Source organism: Narcine bancroftii, chromosome 1 (genome assembly GCF_036971445.1).
Source record: "Narcine bancroftii isolate sNarBan1 chromosome 1, sNarBan1.hap1, whole genome shotgun sequence".
In the NCBI taxonomy this organism is placed as follows: Eukaryota; Metazoa; Chordata; class Chondrichthyes; order Torpediniformes; family Narcinidae; genus Narcine; species Narcine bancroftii.
Window position 1 is genome coordinate 97,558,800 of NC_091469.1, and position 27,503 is coordinate 97,586,302.

At 40.9% G+C, this 27,503-nt stretch overlaps 1 protein-coding gene across 1 annotated transcript in view; it reads right to left on the reverse strand.

The window, feature by feature from the left end:
• LOC138761247 (neural proliferation differentiation and control protein 1-like) overlaps positions 1–27,179 on the reverse strand; it is a 294,084-nt gene extending 266,905 nt beyond the window's left edge. The window contains exon 1 of the mRNA XM_069933064.1: positions 26,953–27,179. Coding sequence (XP_069789165.1) covers positions 26,953–27,055 — 103 coding nt within the window. The 5' untranslated portion in view covers positions 27,056–27,179. The remainder of the gene's footprint in view (positions 1–26,952) is intronic.
• Between the last annotated feature and the right edge of the window lie 324 nt (positions 27,180–27,503).

A 27,503-nucleotide genomic window follows, 5' to 3' on the forward strand; every position in this document is an offset into this window, starting at 1 on the left:
GCGAAAATATCTGTCTGATACTATTGGGTCCCATTTATTTAACTTTTGGGGCCTGGTGTATAGCCTGTGTAACCAATCATATTGTATCATGCGTAACCTCATATTTGATTTAATGAACACTTGATGCTGAAGTGAGTCACCATCAAAAACTTGAATCTCCTTCTTGGGCATGGAAGAGAGACACTGTAGCTGGATTAATAATGCAGAGATTTCTTTTTGCCTTTCCATGACAGAGTATGCTGCTCTGTTCACCGTTGCTTGTAGCAGGTAACGTAGCTGGAGACACCAAGTGTGCATGTTCTCTGATGCTCGTCTGGAATGTTGAGGAAGCTATGGATTGGAGCTACAGCCATGTCTGCAGTTGTTATTATTGGTGCTTGTGGATGGGTAACATTGTGCTTTGGAAGGATTTGTCCATATGTATGCATATCTCGTAAAAGTGGTATATAAAAAGATCTGCCTTAACATTAAATGTTTTGTTTTCCTGTTGTCCTTTCTCAAGATATGACTCTATACCAACAAACACTTAAAGTTACTTTGAACACTGGATGCCTTTGAGGCTCATAGTACCCTCACTTTCGTCTCAGTCGCCGCTCCTGCGGCCCCCTTCGCCGCTCCTGCGGCCCCCTTCGCCGCTCCTGCGGCCCCCTTCGCCGCTCCTGCGGCCCCCTTCGCCGCTCCTGCGGCCCCCTTCGCCGCTCCTGCGGCCCCCTTCGCCGCTCCTGCGGCCCCCTTCGCCGCTCCTCCTGCTGCTCCTTTCCCCTCCTTAGCTGCTCTTCCAAAGCATGTTTATCCTTAATATTTTTGTCATATAACAAGAGCAGCCATTTCAGCCTTAACCGTTATATGATAGATGTACTGGAAACTCTGGAGTTTGATCCTGAAGAACTTGTTTGCTTCTCCTACTTCCAACAATAGTCAATCTTATCACTGTGATTCTCAGCAAACGACTCTGCCTGCACGTACTTAGGACATCTGCCCAAGGATTAGAAGCCCTGGACCCTCTGTGGCTGAAGCTGATTGGAGACGGATTGCTGACATTTCCGACATGGTCACCATATTGCTTTCGGTATTGCTCCAAAACAAAGAGGGATGTTCCAACAATGTCCAATTCAATCCTGTTCAATAATTTTCTGTTGACTAAAATGTAGTGACTATGATCCATAAAAAAGCCACTTGGAGGCCAAGTGGGCTCTTTACCGTGACGTGTTCAAATAAATTCTTCATAATGAAGTCCAGATGAGTTTGAAACGGTTTATTAATTAACACTAAAAGATGCATCGTCCATGGTAATGTTCTTGAACTTGTTATCGGTAATGTGCAACGATCAATCTCCTCTGTAACAGTGAACACAAAATATTGGAGCCTCACTCACCCACCATCTTTACCGCCTTACCAGTCAACGCGGGCTAGCTAACTGCCAACCACCGAAACCCCTGTGCATGCGCCAAACCCCAATGAACAGCGCATGCACACTGGAACAAATAGAACTCATGCAGCCTCCAGACCCTGGGATGTCACTGACGCCCACAGCCAAATCGACAATGGTAAATAAAGAGCCTTTGGCTTTTACAATGTGATTAAGCTGGACGGAATGCAAAGATGCTGCCTAGATTGGAGGGTTGAGAGACTGGACAGGTTGGGACTTCTTTCATTAGAGCAAAAGAGGCTGCAAGGTGACAGGTGTCTAAAATTATGAGATACACTGATAAGCTAGATGACCAGAGCTATGGTTGGGATGTATAAAACTCACGGGCACAGGCTTAAGGTGAATTTAAATAATAATTAGCAATATTGAAGAGTTATCTACACGTACTTTGAATGAGCAAGACATGGATGGACATGCAATTAGTGCAGGCAAGTAGGATTATTATAGAAAGACATGATGATCAACATAGATGTGGGGCAACAAAGGACATGTTTCTAATGCTATACTACTTGATGGATTTTTTAGCTGGAAAAACATTCTTCCTATCATCAACCTGTTATGCCCCCTAAGAATGTTATGTTTCAACAAGGTCACTACTTATTCTTTGGAATTTTGTACAATGAAGACGTAGCCAACTCAGGCAACCCCTGAACCAATCTGAGAAATTTTCACTGGACTTGACCTACAGCAAATACACCCTTTTCAGGTAAGGAGACAAAAATTGTAAACAATAATGTTGATGTGGACTCACTCAACCACAAAACAGCTGCAGCCGTGATCTAAAACTGCCTTCACTGTGCTCAAAATATTCACCTCAAGAGCAGTATCCAACAGCTCTTATTCCAAACATCTTTGTCATCCTCAAATACAAATTAATCCAGAATTTTGACAGATTTGTCTGACTAGGAAATTACTTTCGTTAATTCATTTTCGATTCTTATCATCAGTAGAGAAGGTAAAATCATGTTATCCTTGTGGATCAGATTTTAACTTAATTCTCAGAGATGAAAGAGTGCATTACTGATCCCACAGTACACATGATGAACATCTTACTTAATCTACACCACACATGTCAAACTCTGACCCGCGGGCCAAATTATATTTGGCCTGCAAGATCATTTCAAAAATGTATTAGAGGTGGCCCGCCCTGCAGCGAGAGCCAATGCTGACTTTTGGTAACGTCACCCCCATCATCCTCCCCCTTCATTGCACATCCTTCCCCACCCCCTAACTATCCCCTCCCCCTAAAACCATCCCCCTTAAAAGATGGCCAGAATATTCTCAAAAAGGAATCCAGAATGGTAAAGTTCCACAAACCTTCTGCTGGGAATCCTAACAACACCCGGGCATCAGATCCACGGGATGCGGAGGGAGCAAGAGTGTTGCAGGTTGACCGTGCAAACTTTGAGAACGGGGAAAACAAAATTGTAACACGAGAAGTCTGTTGATGTCATCAGCCGGCAAGCCAGTTGGAAGGCTCCCTGCACAACCAGTCACTTCTCCCACCTGTCGAGCGGTGCGGCGGATTGGCGAGCGCCTGTGATTTCCTGTCGGCGCGACGGACATGGCAGGCTGCGCACGGCCCCCGCTGTTCCGCAAAGGCTGATCGGCAGCGCGCTGGGCCTGAGTGGGTGGGTAAGCAGGGGTGGGCAAGCAGGGGTGGGCAGAGGGTGTAGGTGAGGAGTAATGGGCAGGGGAAGTTATGGTGGTGCGAGGGGCAGTTAGAGGGAGGGATGAGTCGAAGGAGGGGTGGATAGGGAAGAGGTAAAAGGGGAGGGGCAGGGCGAGTAAGGGATGGGTGATTAGAGGGTGAGAGACAGGTAGAGGGAGGAACAAGTTGAGGGGAGAGGCAGTAGAGGGGCGTGTATAGGATGGGGTGGGTAGAGGCAGAACGAGTGGAGTGAGGGGTGAGTAGAGGTTGGGAAAAGGACTGGTCAGGTAGAGGGATGGTGGGTCGAGGGTGAATAGAGGCCTGGAGCCTGAGGAGTGAGCAGGAAATGTTGAGTCCTGATGCAGGCCAAAATGGACACAGCCTGTGAATGCTGACTACATCTCCACAGGGACCAAATAGGTTTCCCTCAGGTCAAGCAAAGGGTGAACTTGAGCTACCTATTCCTGACCTGTAACATTATCCTCCTAAAGTTATATCCTAAAGTTTAACATTACATATGTTGAAAAAAGAGAAAACATGCAGATGTTGTTGAAAATTTTCAATAAATATTTAGTTTGGCCCTCGACTTAGTCCAAGTTTTTAAATTTTGGCCCTCCATGAATTTGAGTTTGACACCCCTGATCTACACAATTCTGCAGTTACACAGCTGCAATGAAGAAAAAAGACTTGTGTTATTCAATTTAAAAAGCTGGATTGAGCCAAAACATGGGCAGTTTCTCTGTAGTTCAGCCTCATCAGCACACAATGACAAATCAAAACTCTGCAAGTCAAATGCCAGCACCACGATCTGCCTGCTCTACCACTGGTAATGATACGGAGTCTATTGCCAAAAACAATTGTAAAATGTGCATATGCAGTGAAATTCTTATTTGCTGGAGCCAAATAGATACTTTGAAAAGAAAAAATTATCCTATACATTCATTTTAAAAGAATTAATAAAAAATACATTCACTGTTCCCATAATGCAAGAAAAATAAGTTGCATTACGATAGTGACGAGGTTCCACAATAGTGAAGATTGTAAGATTACCTCTTCCACAATCTCTATCAGTACCAGAGCACCACAAGACTGGATTCTTTGCCCCCTACTCACTTTACACCTACAACCTGTGTGGTTCCATATAACATTAACACCATCTACAAATTTGTCTACAATACCACAGCCGTGGATTATATGAAGAAAGGTGATGAGTCAGCATACAGGATAGAGACTGAAAACTTGGCTGAATGGTGCACCAACAATAACCTTGCACCCAATGTCACTAAAACTAAGAGCGATTGTTGACTTAATGAAAGGAAAGCCAGAGATATACAATCCAGTGAACTTTCAGGAATCAGAGGTGGAGAGGGTATGCAAATTCAAGTTCTTGGGAGTTACTATCTAAGAGGATCTTTCCTGGACCCAACATACCAATGGTATCGTGAAGAAAACATATCAGTGCCTCTATTTCCTCAGAATTTGCAGAGGTTTGGTATGTCACCAGAAACCATGCCAAATTTCTACAGATATGTGTTAGAAAGTGTGCTGACTGGCTGCATCACAGTCTGGTATTGGGACAGCAAAAACCTGAGCGAACAGCCCTCCAAAAGGTAGTGGACAGAGACCAAGACATCACAGGCAAAACCCTCCCCACTATCAAGAACATCTAGAGGGAACACTATTGATGTAGAGCAGCAGCAATCAACAAGGATCCACACCACCTAGCACATGCTCTGTTTTCTCTGGTGCCATCAGGAAAGTAGTATAGGTGCCACAAAGCTCACACCACCAGGTTCGGGAACCCCTCCACCATCAGACTCCTCAACAACAAACTCAATCAGAGACTCAAGGCCTCTTACTTGTGCACTTCATTGTTTTTATTTATTCTCTGCATTGCACAGCTTGTTTACATTCATTATCTGTTTTCAGTTTTTTATTTGTTTACATATATATGCTGTGTTCAGTTTTTTTTGCACTATCAATAAGTGGTAAATCTGGCTTGCCCACATTAAAAAGAATCTCAAGGTTGTATGTGATGTCATGTATGTATGCTGACAATAAATCTGAGTTTCATTGAGGTGTCAGAGCAGACCACATCAGTGGAACAAGGGGAGATTCAAGAGGTGATAATATTTGTTGGAAAGAATCTGTTCTTGAACCTAGAGATGTGGGTCTTCAAGCTTCTCCTGCCTACACAAAGGTAGCAGTGAAAAGAGGTTGTGACCAGGGTGATTGGGGTCCTTTATGATGGTAGCTCCCTTCTTGAGGCAATAGCTCATACAGGTGTCTGTAATGCATGGGGGGGAGGGGGGGGGAAAGAGAAGCGAGGTCAAGATCTATGATAATATGGCTTTGTTTTCCATCTTCTGCATTCCTGAGCATACAAATTACAAAACCAGGCTGTCAGAATATTTTCCACAGTACACCTATAGAAGTTTGATGGATTATTCAACAACATGTCAAATCTCCTCAGACAGCTTAAAAAGTGTAGGCATTGAGATGCCTTCTTCATGGTTACCTCAATGTGCTGGGTCAAGGAGAGGTCATCTGATACAAGGACTCCCTTGAACCTGAAGGTACTATCCCTCTCCACTTTCTTCCTATCAATGTAGATAGGTGCATGGCCCCTAGCTCTCCCCTTCCAAAAATCAACAATAAGCTCAGTGGTCTTGGTGATGTTGAGTGCAAGCTTGATGTTCTGGGATCACCCAACCAGCTTCTTGATCTCAATATTGTGTTCTGATTCATTATTTCCAGTAATTTGCCAACAACGGTGGTGCTGTCAGCATATGTATAAATTGTGTTGGAGCTGAACTTGGCTCCAGAGTTATCAGCGAGCAGGGAAAAAAAAATCACTCTAATAGTGCTGAGGAGCCAAATGCTCCTCACATCACCCTTCAGCTTTATATCAACAAAGGAGCAAGCCCATTAATCCAAAAGGACTCAAGTTTTAAAAAAATTTCTTTAAAATTTCATTAACTTACTTTGTGTATTTGCATTGAATTGAACATCTAAGACATTTAAATACAACAAACATGTCCTCAATAGTGGTGCAGTACCAGACTGGTGGTCCTACTACTTCTATCTTGGGCTGCTGAGTGGAGACTTCTACTACAAAGTTTTTAAGTACAAATAAATCCAATATCAGGATTAACACAGAGGCTAAACCCAAGGCACGTGCCAGGTCAAATACGACTCAGGCAATCATTCTTCGTCTATTTCATAAGATCAATAGCCATATGTTCCAAATACAAACTCCACATTTTAACAAAAAAGGAATAATTATTTTGCAAATTATGTTATTTTTCCAAATATAAGCAAGATTGTAATTCATTATGCCATCTTTGTATATTCAACTCTACCTCATTTTTCCATGTAATAGCTGTACATTTTCTTACTACTGCTAACCCTAATCGCATAAAAGCCAGTTGTGGTTTGTCCGCTCGCAACCCTGCAATTAATACATTCATATAACCCAATAAACACATCATTGGATCCAGTCGCAAATCAATTTTGAATAAATCTCTCAAAAATGTTTTGACTTTTTCCTAATAAGGCTTAACTTTCCTACATGATCAAACAGAATGCATACAAGTACCTGTCTGTTCCCCACATCTAAAACACAAGTCTTACAAACTAAATCCATATTTCTTCAACTTTTCAGGAGTTAAATACAATTGGTGAATAAAATTATAATTGACCATTAAGTAATTTTGTAACACTATCAATACATATATTTGACCATTCTTCCCAAGACAATATCTAAATCTTTCTCCCATTTCTCACAACCTATACATATCTGAAATAAACCTTTTCATTCCTTTATCTACAGTTAAAATTTCAAATTTCTTTTGACCTAGTAAAACTAAGTAAATTGTGTTTGTAAAAAATCTCAAACTTGATAATAGGCCAAAAAAGAATTTGATAAAATACCAAACTTCTCTTGTAATCTATTAAATGTAGAGAATCTGCCTGCCTCAAAACAATCTTGTTAATACTTAATCCTTTCATTTCCAAATTTTTCAAATAAGGATTATTTAAAGAAAAAAGAATTAATTTATTCTGTTACAGAGATTTTAGTGAAATTTTCTCTTTAGACCCTACAAGTTAGTCTCACTTATACCAAATATCCATTATATGTCATAAACAAAATGACTTGTTTCATTTTCAGAAATTTGATCTAATTCAACTTTTGCAAACATAGGTATTTGTTCAGTATCAAATAACCAATTAATAAATTTCAATTGTGCTGCCTCATAATAATTTTGAAATTTTGGTAATTGAAGTCCACCCCATTCATACTGCCATGTTAATTTTTGCACATAAACTCTTGACAGTTTACCTTTCCACAAAAATAATCAAATTACTTTATTTAATTCCTTAAAAAAATTTATTTGGTGTCGCACTTGAACTAGACTGCAAAAGGTATTGTATACTTGGATATATATTCATTTTTATACAATTAACTCTCCCAATTAAAGTCAGTGGTAAATCTTTCCATCTATGTAAATCAACTTTAATCTTATTCAACAACAATATATAATTTAAATTATACAAGTCCTGATATTCTCTATTAACTATAACTCCTAAATATTTAATTTTATTGGACCATCTAAATTTAGTGATTGGTCTACAATCTGTATAATCTTCATCTGATATAGATACTATTTCACTTTTTTCCCCAATTAACTTTATAACCTGAAAATGTACCATATTGATTTAACAAATTCTGCAATGATTTTAAAGAATCTTTTGGATATGTCAAATATATCAACACATTGTCTGCAAACAAATTAATTTTATACTCTTGTTCACCTATTGTAATGCCTTTCATACTAGAATCTTGTCTTATAGCTTGCGTCAGAGGTTCAATTACCAAAGCAAACAAAGCTGGTGAAAGAGGACAACCCCGTCTAGATGATCGGGACAAATTAAATGCCGGTGAAATCTGACCATTTGTCATTACTCTTGCAGAAGGGCTAGTATACAAAGCTTTAACCCAACTATTAAAAAGCGGTCCAAAATTAAATCTTTTAGACCTTAAAACAAAAAATTCCATTCAACCCTATCGAAAGCATTTTCCACGTCTAATGCTACTATCATTGCTTGATTAACCGGTTGTCTTGCAGCATTAATTATTGATGTTGTCTATATGGACTTCAGTAAGGCCTTAGATAAGGTACCACATGGAAGGTTAGTTAGGAAGGTACAGTCTTTAGGTATAAATTTTAAGATAGTCAAATGGATTGAACATTGGCTGAAAGGGAGAGGCCAGAGAGTGGTAGTGGATAATTGTCTGTCAGATTGGAGGCCGGTGACCAGTGGTGTGCCTCAAGGATCTGTATTGGGCCCATTGTTGTTCGTTATATACATTAATGATCTAGATGATGGGGTGGTGAATTGGATTAGTAAATATGCAGACGATACTAAGATAGGTGGAATAGTGGATAATGAAGAAGGTTTTCAAGGATTGCAGAGGGATTTGGGCTGCTTAGAAAAGTGGGCTGAAAAATGGCAGATGGAATTTAATGCTGATAAGTGTGAGGTGCTTCATTTTGGTAAGAAGAATCAGAATAGGACATATGTGGTAAATGGGAGAGCATTGAGGAATACAGAAGAGCAGAAAGATTTAGGAGTAACGGTACATCGTTCCCTGAAGGTAGAAACTCACGTGAATAGGGTGGTGAAGAAGGCTTTTAGTATGCTGGCCTTTATCAATCATTGCATGGAATATAGGAGTTGGGAGGTGATGTTGAGATTGTATAAGACGTTGGTGCGGCCTAATTTTGGAGTTCTGTGTGCAGTTCTGGTCGCCTAATTTCTTTTCTTTCTTTTTTTTTTTCTTTGGCTTGGCTTCGCGGACGAAGATTTATGGAGGGGGTAAAAAGTCCACGACAGCTGCAGGCTCGTTTGTGGCTGACAAGTCCGATGTGGGACAGGCAGACATGATTGCAGCGGTTGCAGGGGAAAATTGGTTGGTTGGGGTTGGGTGTTGGGTTTTTCCTCCTTTGCCTTTTGTCAGTGAGGTGGGCTCTGCGGTCTTCTTCAAAGGAGGTTGCTGCCCGCCAAACTGTGAGGCGCCAAGATGCACGGTTTGAGGCGTTATCAGCCCACTGGCGGTGGTCAATGTGGCAGGCACCAAGAGATTATAGGAATTATAGGAAGGATATAAACAGAGTGGAGAGAGTGCAGAGAAAGTTTACCAGAATGTTACCTGGGTTTAAACATCTAGAGTATAGGGAGAGATTGGACAGATTAGGTCTTTATTCTTTGGAGCGTAGAAGGTTGAGAGGGGATTTGATAGAAGTATTTAAGATTATGAAAGGGATAGACAGAGTGGATGTGGATAGACTATTTCCGTTAAGAGGAGGAAAGATTAAAACAAGAGGACATGAGTTAAGAATTAAGGGGCAGAGGTTTAGAGGTAACATGAGGGGGAACTTCTTTACTCAGAGAGTGGTAGCCGTGTGGAATGATCTTCCGGGAGAAATAGTGGCGGCGGAGTCAATTGTATTATTTAAGAAAAGGTTGGACAGGTATATGGATGAGAAAAAGATGGAGGGTTATGGGCATTGTGCAGGGAGGTGGGACTAGAAAGGGGTGTTTGGTTCGGTGCGGACTAGAAGGGCCTAATGGCCTGTTTCCGTGCTGTAATTGTTATGTTATGTTAAATCAATTTAGTAGTATTATCAGCAGAATATCTACCTTTTATAAAGCCAGCCTGATCAACATGTACTAATTTTGGCAAAAAATTAGCTAATCTATTTGCCAATACTTTCGCGACAATCTTATAATCCACATTTAATAACGACATTGGTCGATAAGAAGCCACTTTTAAAGGATCCCTATCCTTCTTTGGAATAACAGTTATCAATGCCCTTGAAAAAGATTCTGGGAATAAGCCAGTTTCAGTTGCTTGTTTAAAAACTGCTATATATACTGGAAATAACAAATCATTAAATTCTTTATAAAACTCAATTGTAAATACATCCTCTCCAGGAGACTTCCCTCCCTGCATTGAATGTAATGCTTCCTTAAGTTCTACTCTGTAAAAGAACTAAATAAATCCTTAATATCCATCGCACTCAATGATGGTAAATCTAAATTAGATAAAAATGAATCAATTTGATCAATATTTTGCATACCTTCTGATATATACAAACTACGATAAAAAAATTTTTAAATTCCTCATTAATTTCCTGTGGTTTGTAAGTAATCTCTGAGTTTTTCCTAAATGCATTAATCATTCTTGATGCTTGGTCAGTTTTCAATTGCCAAGCTAAAACTTTATGTGCTCTTTCACCTAACTCATAATAACGTGGCTTTGATCTTTGAATCATTTTTTCACACTTATAAGATTGCAAAGTATTGTAACGAAGTTTTAATTTAGACACTTGTACCTTATTACCTTCAGTAGTGTTCTGAAATTCTTTCTCTAACATTTCAATTTCTTTTTCCAAATTTCCACTCTCTATCAAATATTGTTTTTTTTAAACTTTTGCTGTATAACTAATAATCTGATCTCTTAAATACACTTTCAAAGCATCCCTTAAGACAAATTTACTCAGCACTAATCTTCATTCATTTGTAAATAAAAAACAATTTGATCTCTTATACACTTAACAAATTCAGGCTTTTTTTTTATAGCAATTCATTAAACATTCTCAATAAACATTCTCTACCATTTCTATTTTTCCCCACCACAAAAGATGCAAGGACAGGAATATCTCAAATCCACTTCACAACGCATCCTTGCAATCAAATCCCAGGAATGAATGAACACTTACACTCTGTAAAGTCTTAGAATTTTAAACACATAGAAGCAGTTTCAAATTAAGTATCTTTTTTTTCCTCTTCTTTGGCTTGGCTTCGCGGACGAAGATTTATGGAGGGGGTAAATGTCCACGTCTGCTGCAGGTTCGTTTGTGGCTGACAAGTCCGATGCGGGACAGGCAGACACGGTTGCAGCGGTTGCAGGGGAAAATTGGTTGGTTGGGGTTGGGTGTTGGGTTTTTCCTCCTTTGTCTTTTGTCAGTGAGGTGGGCTCTGCGGTCTTCTTCAAAGGAGGTTGCTGCCCGCCGAACTGTGAGGCGCCAAGATGCACGGTTTGAGGCGATATCGGCCCACTGGCGGTGGTCAATGTGGCAGGCACCAAGAGATTTCTTTAGGCAGTCCTTGTACCTCTTCTTTGGTGCACCTCTGTCACGGTGGCCAGTGGAGAGCTCGCCATATAACACGATCTTGGGAAGGCGATGGTCCTCCATTCTGGAGATGTGACCTACCCAGCGCAGGTGGATCTTCAGCAGCGTGGATTCGATGCTGTCGGCCTCTGCCATCGAGTACTTCGATGTTAGGGATGAAGTCGCTCCAATGAATGTTGAGGATGGAGCGGAGACAACGCTGGTGGAAGCGTTCTAGGAGTCGTAGGTGATGCCGGTAGAGGACCCATGATTTGGAGCCGAACAGGAGTGTGGGTATGACAACGGCTCTGTATACGCTTATCTTTGTGAGGTTTTTTAGTTGGTTCTTTTTCCAGACTCTTGTGTAGTCTTCCAAAGGCGCTATTTGCCTTGGCGAGTCTGTTGTCTATCTCGTTGTCGATCCTTGCATCTGATTAAATGGTGCAGCCGAGATAGGTAAACTGATTGACCGTTTTGAGTTTTGTGCGCCCAATGGAGATGTGGGGGGGCTGGTAGTCATGATGGGGAGCTGGCTGATGGAGGACCTCAGTTTTCTTCAGGCTGACTTCCAGGCCAAACATTTTGGCAGTTTCCGCAAAACAGGACGTCAAGCGCTGAAGAGCTGGCTCTGAATGGGCAAGTAAAGCGGCATCATCTGCAAAGAGTAGTTCACGGACAAGTTGCTCTTGTGTCTTGGTGTGAGCTTGCAGGCGCCTCAGATTGAAGAGACTGCCATCCGTGCGGTACCGGATGTAAACAGCGTCTTCATTGTTGAGGTCTTTCATGGCTTGGTTCATCATCATGCTGAAGAAGATTGAAAAGAGGGTTGGTGCGAGAACACAGCCTTGCTTCATGCCATTGTTAATGGAGAAGGGTTCAGAGAGCTCATTGCTGTATCTGACCCGACCTTGTTGGTTTTCGTGCAGTTGGATAACCATTTTGAGGAACTTTGGGGGGCATCCGAGGCGCTCTAGTATTTGCCAAAGTCCTTTCCTGCTCATGGTGTCGAAGGCTTTGGTGAGGTCAACAAAGGTGATGTAGAGTCCTTTGTTTTGTTTTCTGCACTTTTCTTGGAGCTGTCTGAGGGCAAAGACCATGTCAGTAGTTCCTCTGTTTGCGCGAAAGCCGCACTGTGAATCTGGGAGAATATTCTCGGTGACACTAGGTATTATTCTATTTAGGAGAATCCTAGCGAAGATTTTGCCTGCAATGGAGAGCAGCGTGATTCCCCTGTAATTTGAGCAGCCTGATTTCTCGCCTTTGCTTTTGTACAGGGTGATGATGATGGCATCACGAAGGTCCTGAGGCAGTTTTCCTTGCTCCCAACAAAGCTTGAAAACCTCATGCAGTTTGACATGCAGAGTTTTGCCGCCAGCCTTCCAGACCTCTGGGGGGGATTCCATCCATACCTGCTGCTTTGCCACTTTTCAGTTGTTCAGTTGCCTTATATGTCTCTTCCCGGGTGAGGACCTCATCCAGCTCTAGCCTTAGGGGCTGTTGAGGGAGCTGGAGCAGGGCAGAATCTTGGACTGAGCGGTTGGCACTGAAAAGAGATTGGAAGTGTTCTGACCATCGGTTGAGGATGGAGATCTTGTCACTGAAGAGGACTTTGCCGTCTGAGCTGCGCAGCGGGCTTTGGGCTTGGGGTGAGGGGCCGTACACAGCCTTTAGAGCCTCGTAAAAACCCCTGAAGTCGCCAATGTCCGTGCTGAGCTGGGTTCGTTTGGGAGGCTAGTCCACCACTCATTTTGCGCTGAAGATGGCTGCATGCGCGACGGAAGGCTTGTTTCTTCTCTGGCCAGGACGGCTTTGTAAGGTGAGCCTGGTGGGCAGCTCGCTTCTTTGTCAGCAGCTCCTGGATTTCCTGGCTGTTTTTGTCGAACCAGTCCTTGTTTTTCCTGGAGGAGAAGCCCAGTACCTCTTCAGTGGATTGCAGTATCTTCTCCTCTCTTTGTAGACATATCTTCACCTCTCTTTGTAGCACTCCAAAGGGATTCTGCTCCACTCTATTTTCATCAAACATTCCTCATCTCATTATTTTCCTATAATGCTGCAGGAGATGCTAATCCACCATTCAAGAAACCAAAGACATTCAATGAAATTGTGATTAAGCTATTATCTATCCCATTGTTAGTCTTCCCTCTCATCAAATGCCCTAACTATTCGATCAACCAGATAACTTTGCAAACAGTATATTACCACTGCAAAAAACAAGTTTCTGAAAGAAAGAACTCTGCAGGTCAGGTAGCATTTGTCGAGGCAAAAGGATGGTTGAGTTCACCAGCAGCTGGTTTCCTGCTCCAGATTCAAATATCTGCAGTCTCTCACCACAGCAACCCTGGTATCATCCTGAGTCTTATCCAGCCCTCTCCCACCTCTCCTGTTCTCTCATCTTTTCAAAGACACTGTCTGATCTACACAAGGCTAAAATCAACCAAATATACTACCCTCACACAAACTCAATGAAACCAAAGCTTCCTGCTTTATTCCTTCACAATTTTTATGATAGAAAAATATCCCATAATGTTTTGCAGAGACAAAAACAGGTAAAATTGGAAGCAGAATCAAAAGGATGTAATTAGGAGATACTGTACAGTGAATTTTCAAAAAAGATATGAAGCAGTATGAATTTTAACCTTGAGGTTCATAATCCTCTTTTATATAGTATGCAACAAAACTTAATACATTAGACAAGTCTCAGCTCATAGATGAGACTATGCATTCTCACTGTTTAACACAATCATTTGTTAACTCACCATAAACATTGCAGAAAACGTTTCACTTGAAATTATTTTATAGCTTTGTCCATCTATATTTCTGTAATGTAGTTCAGAACTCCATTTATTTCTTAATAACCAATTTGACTGGAATGATGTATTAGAATTGGAGAGGGTTCAAAGGAGGTCCAGAAGAATGATCCCCAGAATGAAAAAGTCATCATATGAGTGTTTGATAGCTCTGGAACTGTACTTGCTGGAACTGAGAAGAATTGGGGGGGGGGGGGGGGGGCAGAGAAAGAGGCTGGGAAATCTTATTCAATCTGATAGAATATTCAAAGGCCTGGAAAGAGTGGATGTGAAGAGGATGTTTCCTATGCTGGTGGAGTCTGGGACCAGAAGGCACAGCCTCAGATAACAAAAAATGTCCCTTTAGGACAGAGAAGAAGAATTTTCTTATCCAGTGGGTAGTGAATCTGTGAGATTCATTGCCACAGATGGGCGTGGAGGTCAAATATCGGAAATGGGATTCGAGAAGGTGTTGAAGGCAAGAAGGGCTCCCGAAGAGCCTTAGGCTCTGAAAGCTTCTTGATCGTACCGGAGGTTTAGATCTAAAGGTTGTATTGCCAATAGATCGATCAGGAATCTGTGCGGCTGCAGGAGTGCTGGAGGTGAATGCATGAACACTCAGTGACCCTGAAGGGATTCTCTTTTCCTTTTCTTTCTTTCATACTGTAAAGGGCACCAGGTAGTACTAATAGGGACTCTGCTTTACGCCAGGCAGAAGGCAATTTTGTGTAATATTACATATTCTGTACCATTACATCACAATCATAATTTGTCATGAACAATTCATGAAATTCAATGTTTTGTGGCAGCATCACTGTGCAAACATTCAGATTATAACCATCGTACAATATTACTACAAGTAAAAATAACAGTGCATGAAAAGTAAGGCAGTGTCTATGGTTCATCGATTACTCAGGAATCTGATGGCAGCAGGGAAGAAGCTGTCCTTGTGCTGTTGAGTGCTTGTCTTTAGGATCCTGTACCTTTTTCCGATGGTAGTAGAGTGCAGAGGGCATGGCCTGGGTGGTGAGGGTCTGAGGATATCGAGGCTGCTTTTTTAAGACACCATCTCATGTAGATGTCCTCAATGGAGTGAAGTCTGGTGCCTTGAATGTGGCAGGCCAAATTAACAACGCTCTGGAGTTTATTCTTATCATGCAAGTTGATACCTCCATACCAAGCAGTGATGCAGTCAGTCTGAATACTCTCCATGGTACACCTGTAGAAGTTTACAGGAGTCTTCGGTGACATACCGAATCTCCTCAGACACCTCACAAAGTATAGCGCTGGCGAGCCTTCTTTGTGATTGTATCAACGTGGAGGCTCCGAGACAAATCCTTGGAGATGGTGACGCCCAGGAATTTGAAGTTCTTCACCCTCTCCACTACTGAGCCCTCAAAGAGCACTGGGTCGTGTTCCTCTGACTTCCTTCTGAAGTCCACAATCAGCTCCTAGGTTTTGGTGATGTTGAGGTCATTACACCATTCAATGAGCTGATCTATCTCTCTCTCCTGTACGCTTCCTCATTGCCATCTGTGATTCTGCCAACAACTGTGATGTCATCAGCAAACTTGAAGATGGTATTGGAATTGTGCCTGGCCACACAGTCGTGGGTTTATAATGAGAAGAGCAGTGCTAATCATGCATTGTTGGAATACGCCTGTGTTTATGATCGATGAGGAGGAGTTGTTGTTTCCAATTTGTACTGTCTATGGTCTTCCAATGAGAAAGTCAAAGATCCAGTCGTGGCGTGGGGGTGGGGGGGGGGTGGGTAAAGAGGCCAAGAGTTTGTAGTTTCTTGACCGACACACTGTTGAAATAATGATATTGAATAAAGAAATCTGGAGTCTTGTATATTTAAGACTGAGGTAGGTTCTTAATCGGATGTCCCCCAAAGTTCCTCAACATGATTATCCAACTGCACGAAAACCAACAAGGTCGGGTCAGATACAGCAATGAGCTCTCTGAACCCTTCTCCATTAACAATGGCGTGAAGCAAGGCTGTGTTCTCGCACCAACCCTCTTTTCAATCTTCTTCAGCATGATGCTGAACCAAGCCATGAAAGACCCCAACAATGAAGACGCTGTTTACATCCGGTACCGCACGGATGGCAGTCTCTTCAATCTGAGGCGCCTGCAAGCTCACACCAAGACACAAGAGAAACTTGTCCGTGAACTACTCTTTGCAGATGATGCCGCTTTAGTTGCCCATTCAGAGCCAGCTCTTCAGCGCTTGACGTCCTGCTTTGCGGAAACTGCCAAAATGTTTGGCCTGGAAGTCAGCCTGAAGAAAACTGAGGTCCTCCATCAGCCAGCTCCCCACCATGACTACCAGCCCCCCCACATCTCCATCGGGCACACAAAACTCAAAACGGTCAACCAGTTTACCTATCTCGGCTGCACCATTTCATCAGATGCAAGGATCGACAATGAGATAGACAACAGACTCGCCAAGGCAAATAGCGCCTTTGGAAGACTACACAATAGAGTCTGGAAAAACAACCAACTGAAAAACCTCACAAAGATAAGCGTATACAGAGCAGTTGTCATACCCACACTCCTGTTCGGCTCCGAATCATGGGTCCTCTACCGGCACCACCTACGGCTCCTAGAACGCTTCCACCAGCGTTGTCTCCGCTCCATCCTCAACATCCATTGGAGCGCTCACACCCCTAACGTCGAGGTACTCGAGATGGCAGAGGTCGACAGCATCGAGTCCACGCTGCTGAAGATCCAGCTGCGCTGGATGGGTCACGTCTCCAGAATGGAGGACCATCGCCTTCCCAAGATCGTATTATATGGCGAGCTCTCCACTGGCCACCGTGACAGAGGTGCACCAAAGAAAAGGTACAAGGACTGCCTAAAGAAATCTCTTGGTGCCTGCCACATTGACCACCGCCAGTGGGCTGATAACGCCTCAAACCGTGCATCTTGGCGCCTCACAGTTTGGCGGGCAGCAGCCTCCTTTGAAGAAGACCGCAGAGCCCACCTCACTGACAAAAGGCAAAGGAGGAAAAACCCAACACCCAACCCCAACCAACCAATTTTCCCTTGCAACCGCTGCAATCGTGTCTGCCTGTCCCGCATCGGACTGGTCAGCCACAAACGAGCCTGCAGCTGACGTGGACTTTTTTACCCCCTCCATAAATCTTCGTCCGCGAAGCCAAGCCAAAGAAAAGGTTCTTAATGAGGAAGGGAATCAAGGGTTATGAAACCAGGTGAATGGTCTAATTTCACTATTTCTTCTGGATCACATTTCTGAAATGCAGAGAATTATTTATCAATAATAAAGATGCTACATATATAAGTTGTTGATGAACCCTTTTATTATAATACAAAGTTGTATATTTCTTTACCACTCTTGAATTATTTTCTGTGAGTTCAGCACAGGAAATTACAAAAGCCATCATCTCCACCCTTGAATTTCTGATTTATTTCTCCTTCCTGAATAATGCAGTACACTGAACTACAGTATTTACAGCCTTTAACACTAGTTCCATAGGTTTGGTACCTCTCCAAATTTTATTTTTGCAATACTTAGTAATTTTCTAGTGTTAAATTTGCACAAGCAGATACATTTGAGGGAAGATTATTTCATTTATAGATCACTCTAGATCAAAACAGAGGAATTATGTTGGTTTCAGTGACAAAAATATAAACTGTTTGTGTTCCAAATGAAATTCATTATGTGCATAAACAACAGGCTGAAAAGGCAAAACTGGCACCACCAGTACTAAAAGCAAACATTACATCATCTCTAAGTGATTTTCCTGAAGCAGACACTGTTGACATTGCAGGAAGGACCATTTTGACAAGTGTAATTTCTCACAAAATGTAGAAAATTAGCCGAAAACAGAAATATTGGGACACCTCACAGTAAAAAAGAGCAAAACACATATACAATAAATACAATGGGATCTTCCTTTTTTTTTTAAATGACATCTGGAACATTAGCTTGGCTTCTTTACTCCTTCAAGGGCTACATGATTTGCTCTGCATTTCAAGAATCCTCTGCTCCATCAAAACAAACAAAATGTACCAATTTATATCGAGTATCCAGTGGACCACATAAAATTAGTTGGAAATTAAAATCATTGTAAATTAGGCAAGGTTTTGTCTGCAGTTGAAGTACCCCATTTTACAATCTCAGTATGTCCCAAACATTCATTTCTCAGCCAATGAAATACATCTTTACAAAGAATAAAATATTTATAAACATGACAAATAGCAACAAAATAAATATCTAAATAAACCTTTAGTAATGCAATCAGCCAAGACCATCAGCAGAAATCTCTCAGTTCCTCACATACCATGAAAGGGCAGACAGGCTCTAAATATCCTATCAATGCCCCAATCAATCTGAACAAGTGCCTCAATTGAGAAAATGGATCATCACCTGTTCAAAACTGATAATATACCAGTACTTTGACCCTTTGGAACTCTACTTTGGCAGTGTCTTTGAAATTTCTGCCACAGTTTAAAAGATACATACACATCCTTATCCCAACACAAGTTCTGAATGCTGATTATACACTGATCCTAAAAAGCTGTCACCAGAACACAGCTCCTTTTGCTTCCATCAACTGCTCTCTCTATCCCACGGACTCCAAGCAAAACTAGCATTGGTTTAAAGTTAAATAAAAAGTTGTGGAAAAACAAAATAAAACTTGACCCAACTCTATACCAATTCCAAACATGGGTTCTCAGTTCCCCAAAATATTTTGGACAAATACACTTTCTTCAATCTCCTACCCTAGCACCCTCCATTCATTTTTCAGAATGTAGATGTCACTGGCAAGACATGTATTTACTGTATTTCTCATTTCTACCTCCCCTTGAGAAAATGGTAGAGAGCTGCATTCTTAAACACTGCATTTGTTCTGGTGATGGTACTGCAATGATGTAAGTCAGGCAGTTCCAGATTTAAACCAAGCACCATTGTAATTGTTCTGGAACAGTGTGCCTTGTAAAACAGCTAATTCTGGAGCGCATCTTTAGACCTACAGCAAAGTATAGTCAGGTATTTTAGACTTGGTTGGATCTAGTGCTTTCAGCCAATTGATATCACAAAACTAATTGAATTATTTCAGAACTGGCTTATGGGTTGTTGAAGGTCTCAGTAGGAAGTTAAAAGGGACCATCCACTCAGCTCCTCAGACTGAACGTGGCGTTCAGACTTGTCCTTACTATGCATTATGTCCTTTTTTGATTATTAGATGATACTCAGCTACCATTATCTGGGTGCTAAGCCATAACAAGGTCAGGCTGTGCTAAGTGCCTTATGGTTCAATAAACCATTAATGTCCACTCTTAAGTTGGAAAGAGGTACGGTAACAACGTGATTAAGTTACTGGACAAGCAGCCGGAGTGTTATCCTATTGATTCATAGATAAGAGCTACATTCATGCAATAGTTGTTGGCATTTTAACTTAATTTTATTTAAGATTAATTTTTAAAATATAAATCTAGATTTAGTAATAGTAACTAGTTATAAAAACCAACCTGGTTCTCAAATAGAAAAATATAGTGTTCATACACTGACTAGTCCTAGACTCAGCATTTTGGATGATTCATCACTGACCCTCTGTTCAGAAGCAATTAGGGGTGGACAATAAGTGTTGCTATTGCTAATGTTTCCATATATAGTCATGAAATAGAACATTAAGCCCTCAAAATTGATCAACAAACTTCAAGACCACTGTGTAAATGGATCATGGATTTCCTCACCTTCAGACAACAATTAGTGAAGATTGTAAGAACTTCTCCACAATCTTCATCAGTACTGGAGCACCACTGGGCTGTATTATTAGCTCTCAGCTCTACTCACTTTACACCTATGACTGTGTAGCCCAGTATGACAATAACACCATCTACAAACTTTGCCAACGACACCACAGTAATGGGTTGCATAAAGGAAGGGGATGAGTCAGCATACAGGATGGAGATTGAAAACTTGGCTGAATGGTGCACCAACAACAACCTTGCACTCAATGTCACCAAACCCAAGGAGCTGATTATTGACTTCAGGAAAGGAAAGCCAGAGGTACACAATCCAGTGATCATTGGGTGATCAGATGTGGAGAGGGTGAGCAAATATAGGTTCTTGGGAGTCACCATCTCGGAGGATCTTTCCTGGACCTAACACACCAATGGCGTCAGCACCTCTGATGTTTGGTACGATACCAGAAACCCTGGCAAATTTCTGCAGAGATGTGGTGGAAAGTGTGCGGACTGGCTGCATCATGATCTGATATGGGAACACTAATACCCTGAGCATAAAGCCTTCCAAAAGGTAGTGGACACAGCCCAGGACATCTCAGGCAAAACTCTCCCTACTACTGAGAACATCTACAGGGAACGCTGCCATCGGAGGGCAATCATCAAAGACCCTCACCACTCAACCAACACTCTGTTCTTACTGCTGTCATCAGGAAAGAGGCACAGGTGCCACAAGACTCGTACCACCAGAGGTTCAAGAACAGCTGCTACCCTGCCACCATCAGATTCCTCAATGACAAACAGAGTCTCATTTAAGAACTCTTACTTATGCACTTCATTGATTTTCTTTTGCTCTCTCTGTATTACACAGTTTATTTACAGTCATCATCTGTTTACATTGTGACAAATGTGCTATAATTAATCTTTTGTCCAATGTTAAAATTATATATATACATATCTATCTTAGATAGGGCTCATTTACATTCTACAGAAACACATGGTTCTTTGCAGCTGGTAGCTGGCTTCAGCATCTACAAATACATTTGCATTTTAAATACCATTGACCACAGAAGCCAGTTTGAAAGCTGAAGAGTCTGCTGTTGCATTGCAAGAAGAGATGAAAGATTTTTATGATGGTTCTTGAGACAAGTCGAACAATGGATTGTTTGCTTGAGTATACAAGAAGCCATTTTTTTAAAGTAAATTACAGATAGCCCAGAAGCAGGAGAGAAACATCAAAGTTAATTACTTTGATTCTATAAGTAAGTGAACAGTGGTGTTATTAGCACATAAATGTCAAGAGACATTATGAACATCAAACACAGAAATAATATCAAATACCATGTGACATAAGAGATTTGCAAGAAATATATTATTGAAATGAGAGACAAAAAGGTCAGTTTAAGGGAACTTGCTGTCCTGTTCAGACAGGATTGAAAGCAGCAATATTTCCTGCAGAGGGGAAAAAGCTACCTATATTACTGTTGAAAAAGCAGAATAAGTGGCTTTGAAATAAGTAAGCCCACTTCTGACCGTCTCTTTAAGATATCATTGAGAACACAGATTCCAAATACTTAATTAAAGAAAACACTTGTATGAAGAAAATCTCTCTGAAAAACAAATAATCAAAATAATTGTGAATTAAAGAGACCTGAAGATATGATGTTTAAACCACTTCATAATTATTTTTGATTTGAAAATTTAAAACCTTCAAGCAAGATAAAAATGATGCTGAAGTTTTAAAATGGACTTTTAAGAGTCTGGGAATTTAACATGTATACTTACATTTGGGCATCATGGGGGTTTAAGTTAGAAATAAGTCAGAAATATCATGTTATCATTGGTTTAATAAAAACTGTTATTTTGAATTTACCATAACCTGATGAGGTTTTGCCATTGTTGTTCCTATGCTAGTGTTAACAAAATCTCTTTAGTCCCAAACAAAATTGAGAGGTCATTAGTTTATGCTGTGAACAGTTTATTTTTTGCACTACCAATGAGTGGTAATTCTCGAGTGTCTGCAGGAAAAAGGAATGTCAGGGTTGTGTGATGTTATGTATGTACTCTAACAATAAATCTGAAATCTGATTTGGACATTGTGCAAACAATCATATTATCCAGTTATGGCCGCTATGTCCAACTCTCCGATCGGAGAATGGGGCGTGGTGTCCAATACCAGATAATTGCCTTGTTTTGATTAAATCATTAACTCATATTGATTTCAATATGCAAAATTAAAAACATGCACACCATAAATACAGAAATAGGCAATGGATAATCTGATGGGACCACGGATGGATATGCAGTCGGATGTTGCCCGAACAGACATCATGCAGCGCATAATTGTTCTGCATTGAGAATGAAAATAAAAAAGAAATGGTAAACAGAGAATCTTATGCCAAGTCTTTTCTTCCCAAGAAGGGAGAAAAATTAATGCAGTGAATGGATTAAAAAAAAACTTGGTTGCTTTGTAATTAAATATTATGTAGTTAAGGAACCTGTTCATAAAAGCAAGGTATCAAAATATGCATAACACGATTTTTAAATTCCAGTGAGAGAAGTTACACCAGTTTTCAATGGGCCATGAATAGTAACAAATTGTCAGTAGCCAAAATAAATACCTCTATATAACTACCAAAGGTTAAGAATGTGTTTATATTGTTTGTCTGTCAATGTCTGCCAAGGGCTGTCAACTCAAATTTCAGAATTTTTACTAAATGTTTTTTTTTAATAAAATCGCAATGTCTATTAACAAATACACATTTTTTTTTTGCAAGGCACAGAATAATCTCAATGCCCTTATTTCAAAGTCCTTAAAAAACAAAATAAATTGAGTTTTTTTTCCCTGTGACTCCCTATGGAGTCAAATTAAATTATAAACTTCTTCTGTACCATCGGAACATTGGAAGTAGGAACAGGAGTAGGCCAAAAATGGCCCATCGAGCCCATCTAATTTATGACCTAACTCCACCTACCTGCCTTCTCCCCATATCCCCTAATTCCTCTATCATGTAAAAATTTATCTAACTGAATTTTAAATATGTTTAATGAGGCAGCCTCAACCATTTCCCTGGTTAGAGAATTCCAAACATTCACTACTCTCTGGGAAAAACTATTTTTCCTCATCTCTGTCCTAAATCTACTCCCCCGAATCTTGAGACTGTGTCCTCTCGTTTTAGTTTCCCCGGCCAGCTCAAAAAACCTTCCTACATCTATCCTATCCATACCCTTCATAATCCTATATGTTTCTATAAGATCTCCTCTCATTCTTCTGAACTCGAGCGTATACAATCCTAGATGATTTAATCTTTCATCGTAAGTCAACCTCTTCATCCCAGGGATCAACCGAGTAAACCTCCTCTGGACCGTCTCCAAAGCCATTATATCCTTCCTCAAATATGGAGACCAAAATTGGACACAGTACTTCAGGTGCAGTCTCACCAGTACCTTATACAGTTGCAATATTACCTCCCTACTCCTGAATTCAATTCCTCTAGCGATGAAGGCCAACATTCCATTTGCCTTCTTAATAACTTGCTGCACCTGCAACCTAACTTTTTGCGATTCATGCTCAAGCACTCCCAAGTCCCTCTGCACAACAGCATGCTGTAGTTTTTCACCCTTTAAATAATAATACCATTGATAATAAATAGAAGAATGTTCCATTCAGGCCTTATACTAACTCGGTCATTCAGCAAGACAATGACTGATCTTTTACTCATCTCTACTTTATTTTACTAACACTCATAGCTCTTTATACCCTTAATATTCACAATCTACAGATTTTAATTCATTAATAAAATTCAAAGACAGAATTACTATTGGAAAAGTATAGAAATCAAAGAAATCCTGAATTATTCCAAAATCTGTCTTTAATATAGGAACAACAAGTGATTAAATTTGGAATAACAACTGACAGCCAAGGATAGTTTATCAGGAATAATCTGAGTTAGAATTGGAACATATTATCATGTCAGTTTTAACATTCACAGAGATGAAATTGCTTCTAGAAACCAATCAGTTTACGTCTAACAATGTAAAGCATGATTGAACTGGAGTCTTTAAAAGAAAATTAAGAGACAGAATACCAGAGGGATTTATAGTGAAAATTGTGAAAGTAGATCTTAAAAGAGAAAGTCAAAGAAGCCCTTTCAATATCCTGGTAACATTTCTCATCAAGAAAATGATCACACCAACTTCAAGATGGATCAACATTTTTGCCAGTTACAGAGCAAATGGTGAAAAAAATGAAGCTATAAACGAGTACATTATGAATTTTATCTATCAGTCTCTGGGGAAAATTAAGCTGCTACCATGCCCATAAAGAATGAGAGGAAATGGAGCTTGCGTTCAGCTACTTCCTCGTATTCAACCGAGCACCGAACAATATATAACAAACACAAGAGAGAAAAAAGCTTAAAAAATGTAAATAAATCTGTATCACTACGACCAATGAACCTTATGATTGACAGAACTAGAACTGCATTAAACAGTTAAAAATACAATAAACATTACAAAATTATATGCTGCATTCTTTTCATCTCAATCCTAATTTGAGAGAACACTATAATTAGACTGAAATAAGGCAAAGGGAAAGAAAGGAACAAACCAGATTTGTGATTTCAAATTACAAGGGAATTAGTCATACTGCAGAGTTAAGATGGGCAAGGCAACAACACGTAAAAAGGGAATTATTTATATTGCACATATTCAATTCTAACAAACTGGAAACTACAAACCTACCAACCCCACTAATATCTTGACTACATTTCTTCACCCAGTCCTGTTATGATTCTATTCCTTTCTCTCAATTCCTCCGTCTCCATTGCATTTGTTCCCAAGATGATGTATTCTATTCCATATTATCTGAGACGCCCTCCTTCTTCAAAATACATGCCCCCCCCCCCCCCCCCACCACTATCAATTCAGTCCTTATCCATATCTCCTCCACATTTGCTCTGGTCCCCCTCTGCCCCTAGACGCAACAAGAACAAGATTCTCCTTGTCCTCACGCATCATCCTGTGCTATTTCCATCATCTACAACATGATCTTCCCTTTCCTCCTTCAATAGGGACCACTCCCTCCATGACTTCCACTCATCACCCCCTTAGAACTTTCCATGTGACCAGTGGACATGCCATTTGGGGCCCCAAACAGTTCTTCCAAGTGAAGCAACACCACTTATGAATCTGCAGGAATTATCTGGTGCATCCGGTGCTGCCAGTATGCTTTTTTCAACATTGGAGAGACTGGACACAGACTGGGAGATTGCTTCACTAAGCACGTTTGCTTTGTCTGCATCAATGACAGCGATCTCCCACTGGCTAACTATTTCAATTCTGCAACCCACTCCTGTGCTGAAATGTCTGTCCATGACCTCATGCACTGCCAAACCAAGACCACCCGCAAATTGGAGGAGCAACACCTAATATTCTATCTGGGCAATTTCCAACCTGATGGCATTAACATCGAGTTCTTAGGTTTCTGCTAGACCATTATTTGTTCTCCCTCTCTTCCCTATCCCTCTGTATCCTTTCTTCCAGCTCAACATCCCCTTCCCTCTCCATTAACAGAGCTATTCCTTCTCCGTTTTATATTGTGCCCTCCATCCCTTATCCACCTATTCTATAATCACACCTACCTGTGTTCCTCGCCCTCACCATTTTATTCAGACATCTGCCGACACATTACTCATTCCCTGATGAAGGGCTCAAGACTGAAACATTAGTTATGTATCTTTATCTTTACTAAATAAAATATGCTGTTTGACCTGCTGAGTTTCTCTTCCATTGTTTTTATTTCAATAACTGCATCTGCCTACTTTCGTGGTTTACTTGAAATGTATTTAGTTCTAATGCAAGCAAAAACAGTAATTCATCACTAAAATGGCCATCACCAGAACACATCACATTCCAAATTGGAATACCAACATTCTTTTATTTCTCTTCCCATCTTCTTACCTATTGTTTTGTTTAAACACTGGAATTTTGAAGAATCTATGGAGATATCAATCTGCCCAAACCTGAAATCACTACTTTCTCATTGTGTTGGTATCAGTAATTCCTGAATCAGTTTTTTTCAGTTATCTCCATCAGCACAACTTACATAATAAGTGCAAAACACACAAAGCAAACAGGCATTAAAATATTTTTCCAATGTATATCTGAATTCTAAAATCAAAAATCCATTAAAACATCTGCATTCACTAACAAGTTACATATTTAAAATGTTTAATGCAGGAAACCACAAAAATATAAAGAATAGTTAAAGTTACAAAACTGCAAGCAAAGTTTTTGAACAACTCAGCAAATAACCCATCACTTGTACAACATATTCATAACATACTCTTGTCACTATTAGTTTAGTACTTTTTAAGGAATACAAGGCTCAGAACAACATTGAAGGCCAAAGGGCATGTACTGTGCTGTAGTGTTCTATGCTCTATTAACAGAACATCCACATATTTTCATTTCAAAAATGCACCAACAATTCAATTGTTCCCAATAATGCAGAGCAAATTTTTAAATTGCACTTCCTAACCACATTAAAAAATTATGAAGCATTTATCATCCAGCCATTTCTAACCTTTATTTAGATAGATTTTTCCCAGATGTGCATATCAACAATTACAGATATTCACTACACTGTTAACAGAAGGTGTACCAAATATTCATTCAATTGATGCTCTACAAGATTCGTGTTTGTTCAGATCTTCATGCATTAAACAATAAAATACACATTCTTGATTACGCCTAACATTTCCATATCACTGATGCATTAAATGTTCATTTCTTCGGTTCTGACCTTTAATATCCTATTTTTGGCTCCTGCAAGGACACATTATATTGATAACATTCCCCACTCGCAAACACATTGACATAGGTGTTAAATTTTAACCTGTTCTGCTTTAGTGTTTGAATTAAGTTTTAGCAAACACATAATAACTTATCTGTCACTTGACTATTCCTTTCCACCCGCAAAGGTTTCACTCACAGGTCATTGCTCGCTTTGCTGTACCAGTAGGAGTTGAGATGGGTCCCCTCACACCTCTCGGGTCTCCTTCTACCCTAATGTTGTTTTGACAATATTTTCAGGTGAAACCGACTGGTACCAGGCCGCGCCAGTCACAGGGCACAGCCGCGCCAGCCGCACATCCTGGCCGGCACAGGCCGCTCCCTGACACTCACCTGCCGGGCTGAGCTGCAGCGCTAGAGCTCCGAGCAGCGCGACAAAGTGCACCGTGCGGCCGCAAGGCCCGCGTCCACCTCTCCACGGGACACCCATCCTCATCGCGGTCGCATTGTCGAGCCAGCAAAAGGCGGTCACTTCTCCGCGAGACCCACTCGCCACTCCAGAACCATCGGACTGACACAAGCCGCCGCGTCGCTACGCGACCAGGGCAGGCACCTTGCACCAGGCACGCGCAGCTGTGGCACATGACGTCATGGCGCATCGTGCGTGGGGGCGTCGTGGAAGGGCAGAGGTGCTGAAGGCGTTGGCCAATGGCATGCGCGTTGTCAAGTGGAGTGGGCTCAGGTGAGGTCGATGTTGGGTTATTTCAGCAGCTGGCCATTGGTTTAGTGCCTTTACATGACTGCTTTTGGCCTTCCTCACCGACAGGATGGACAGGCTCATCATTCATGTGTTGATTAAATCACAATGGCTTCTGCAGTCTTGCTTTGGAAAATTCCAAAGGTTCTCCACACTCTGAGTGCAGACAGTTCTCCATATCTAAGTT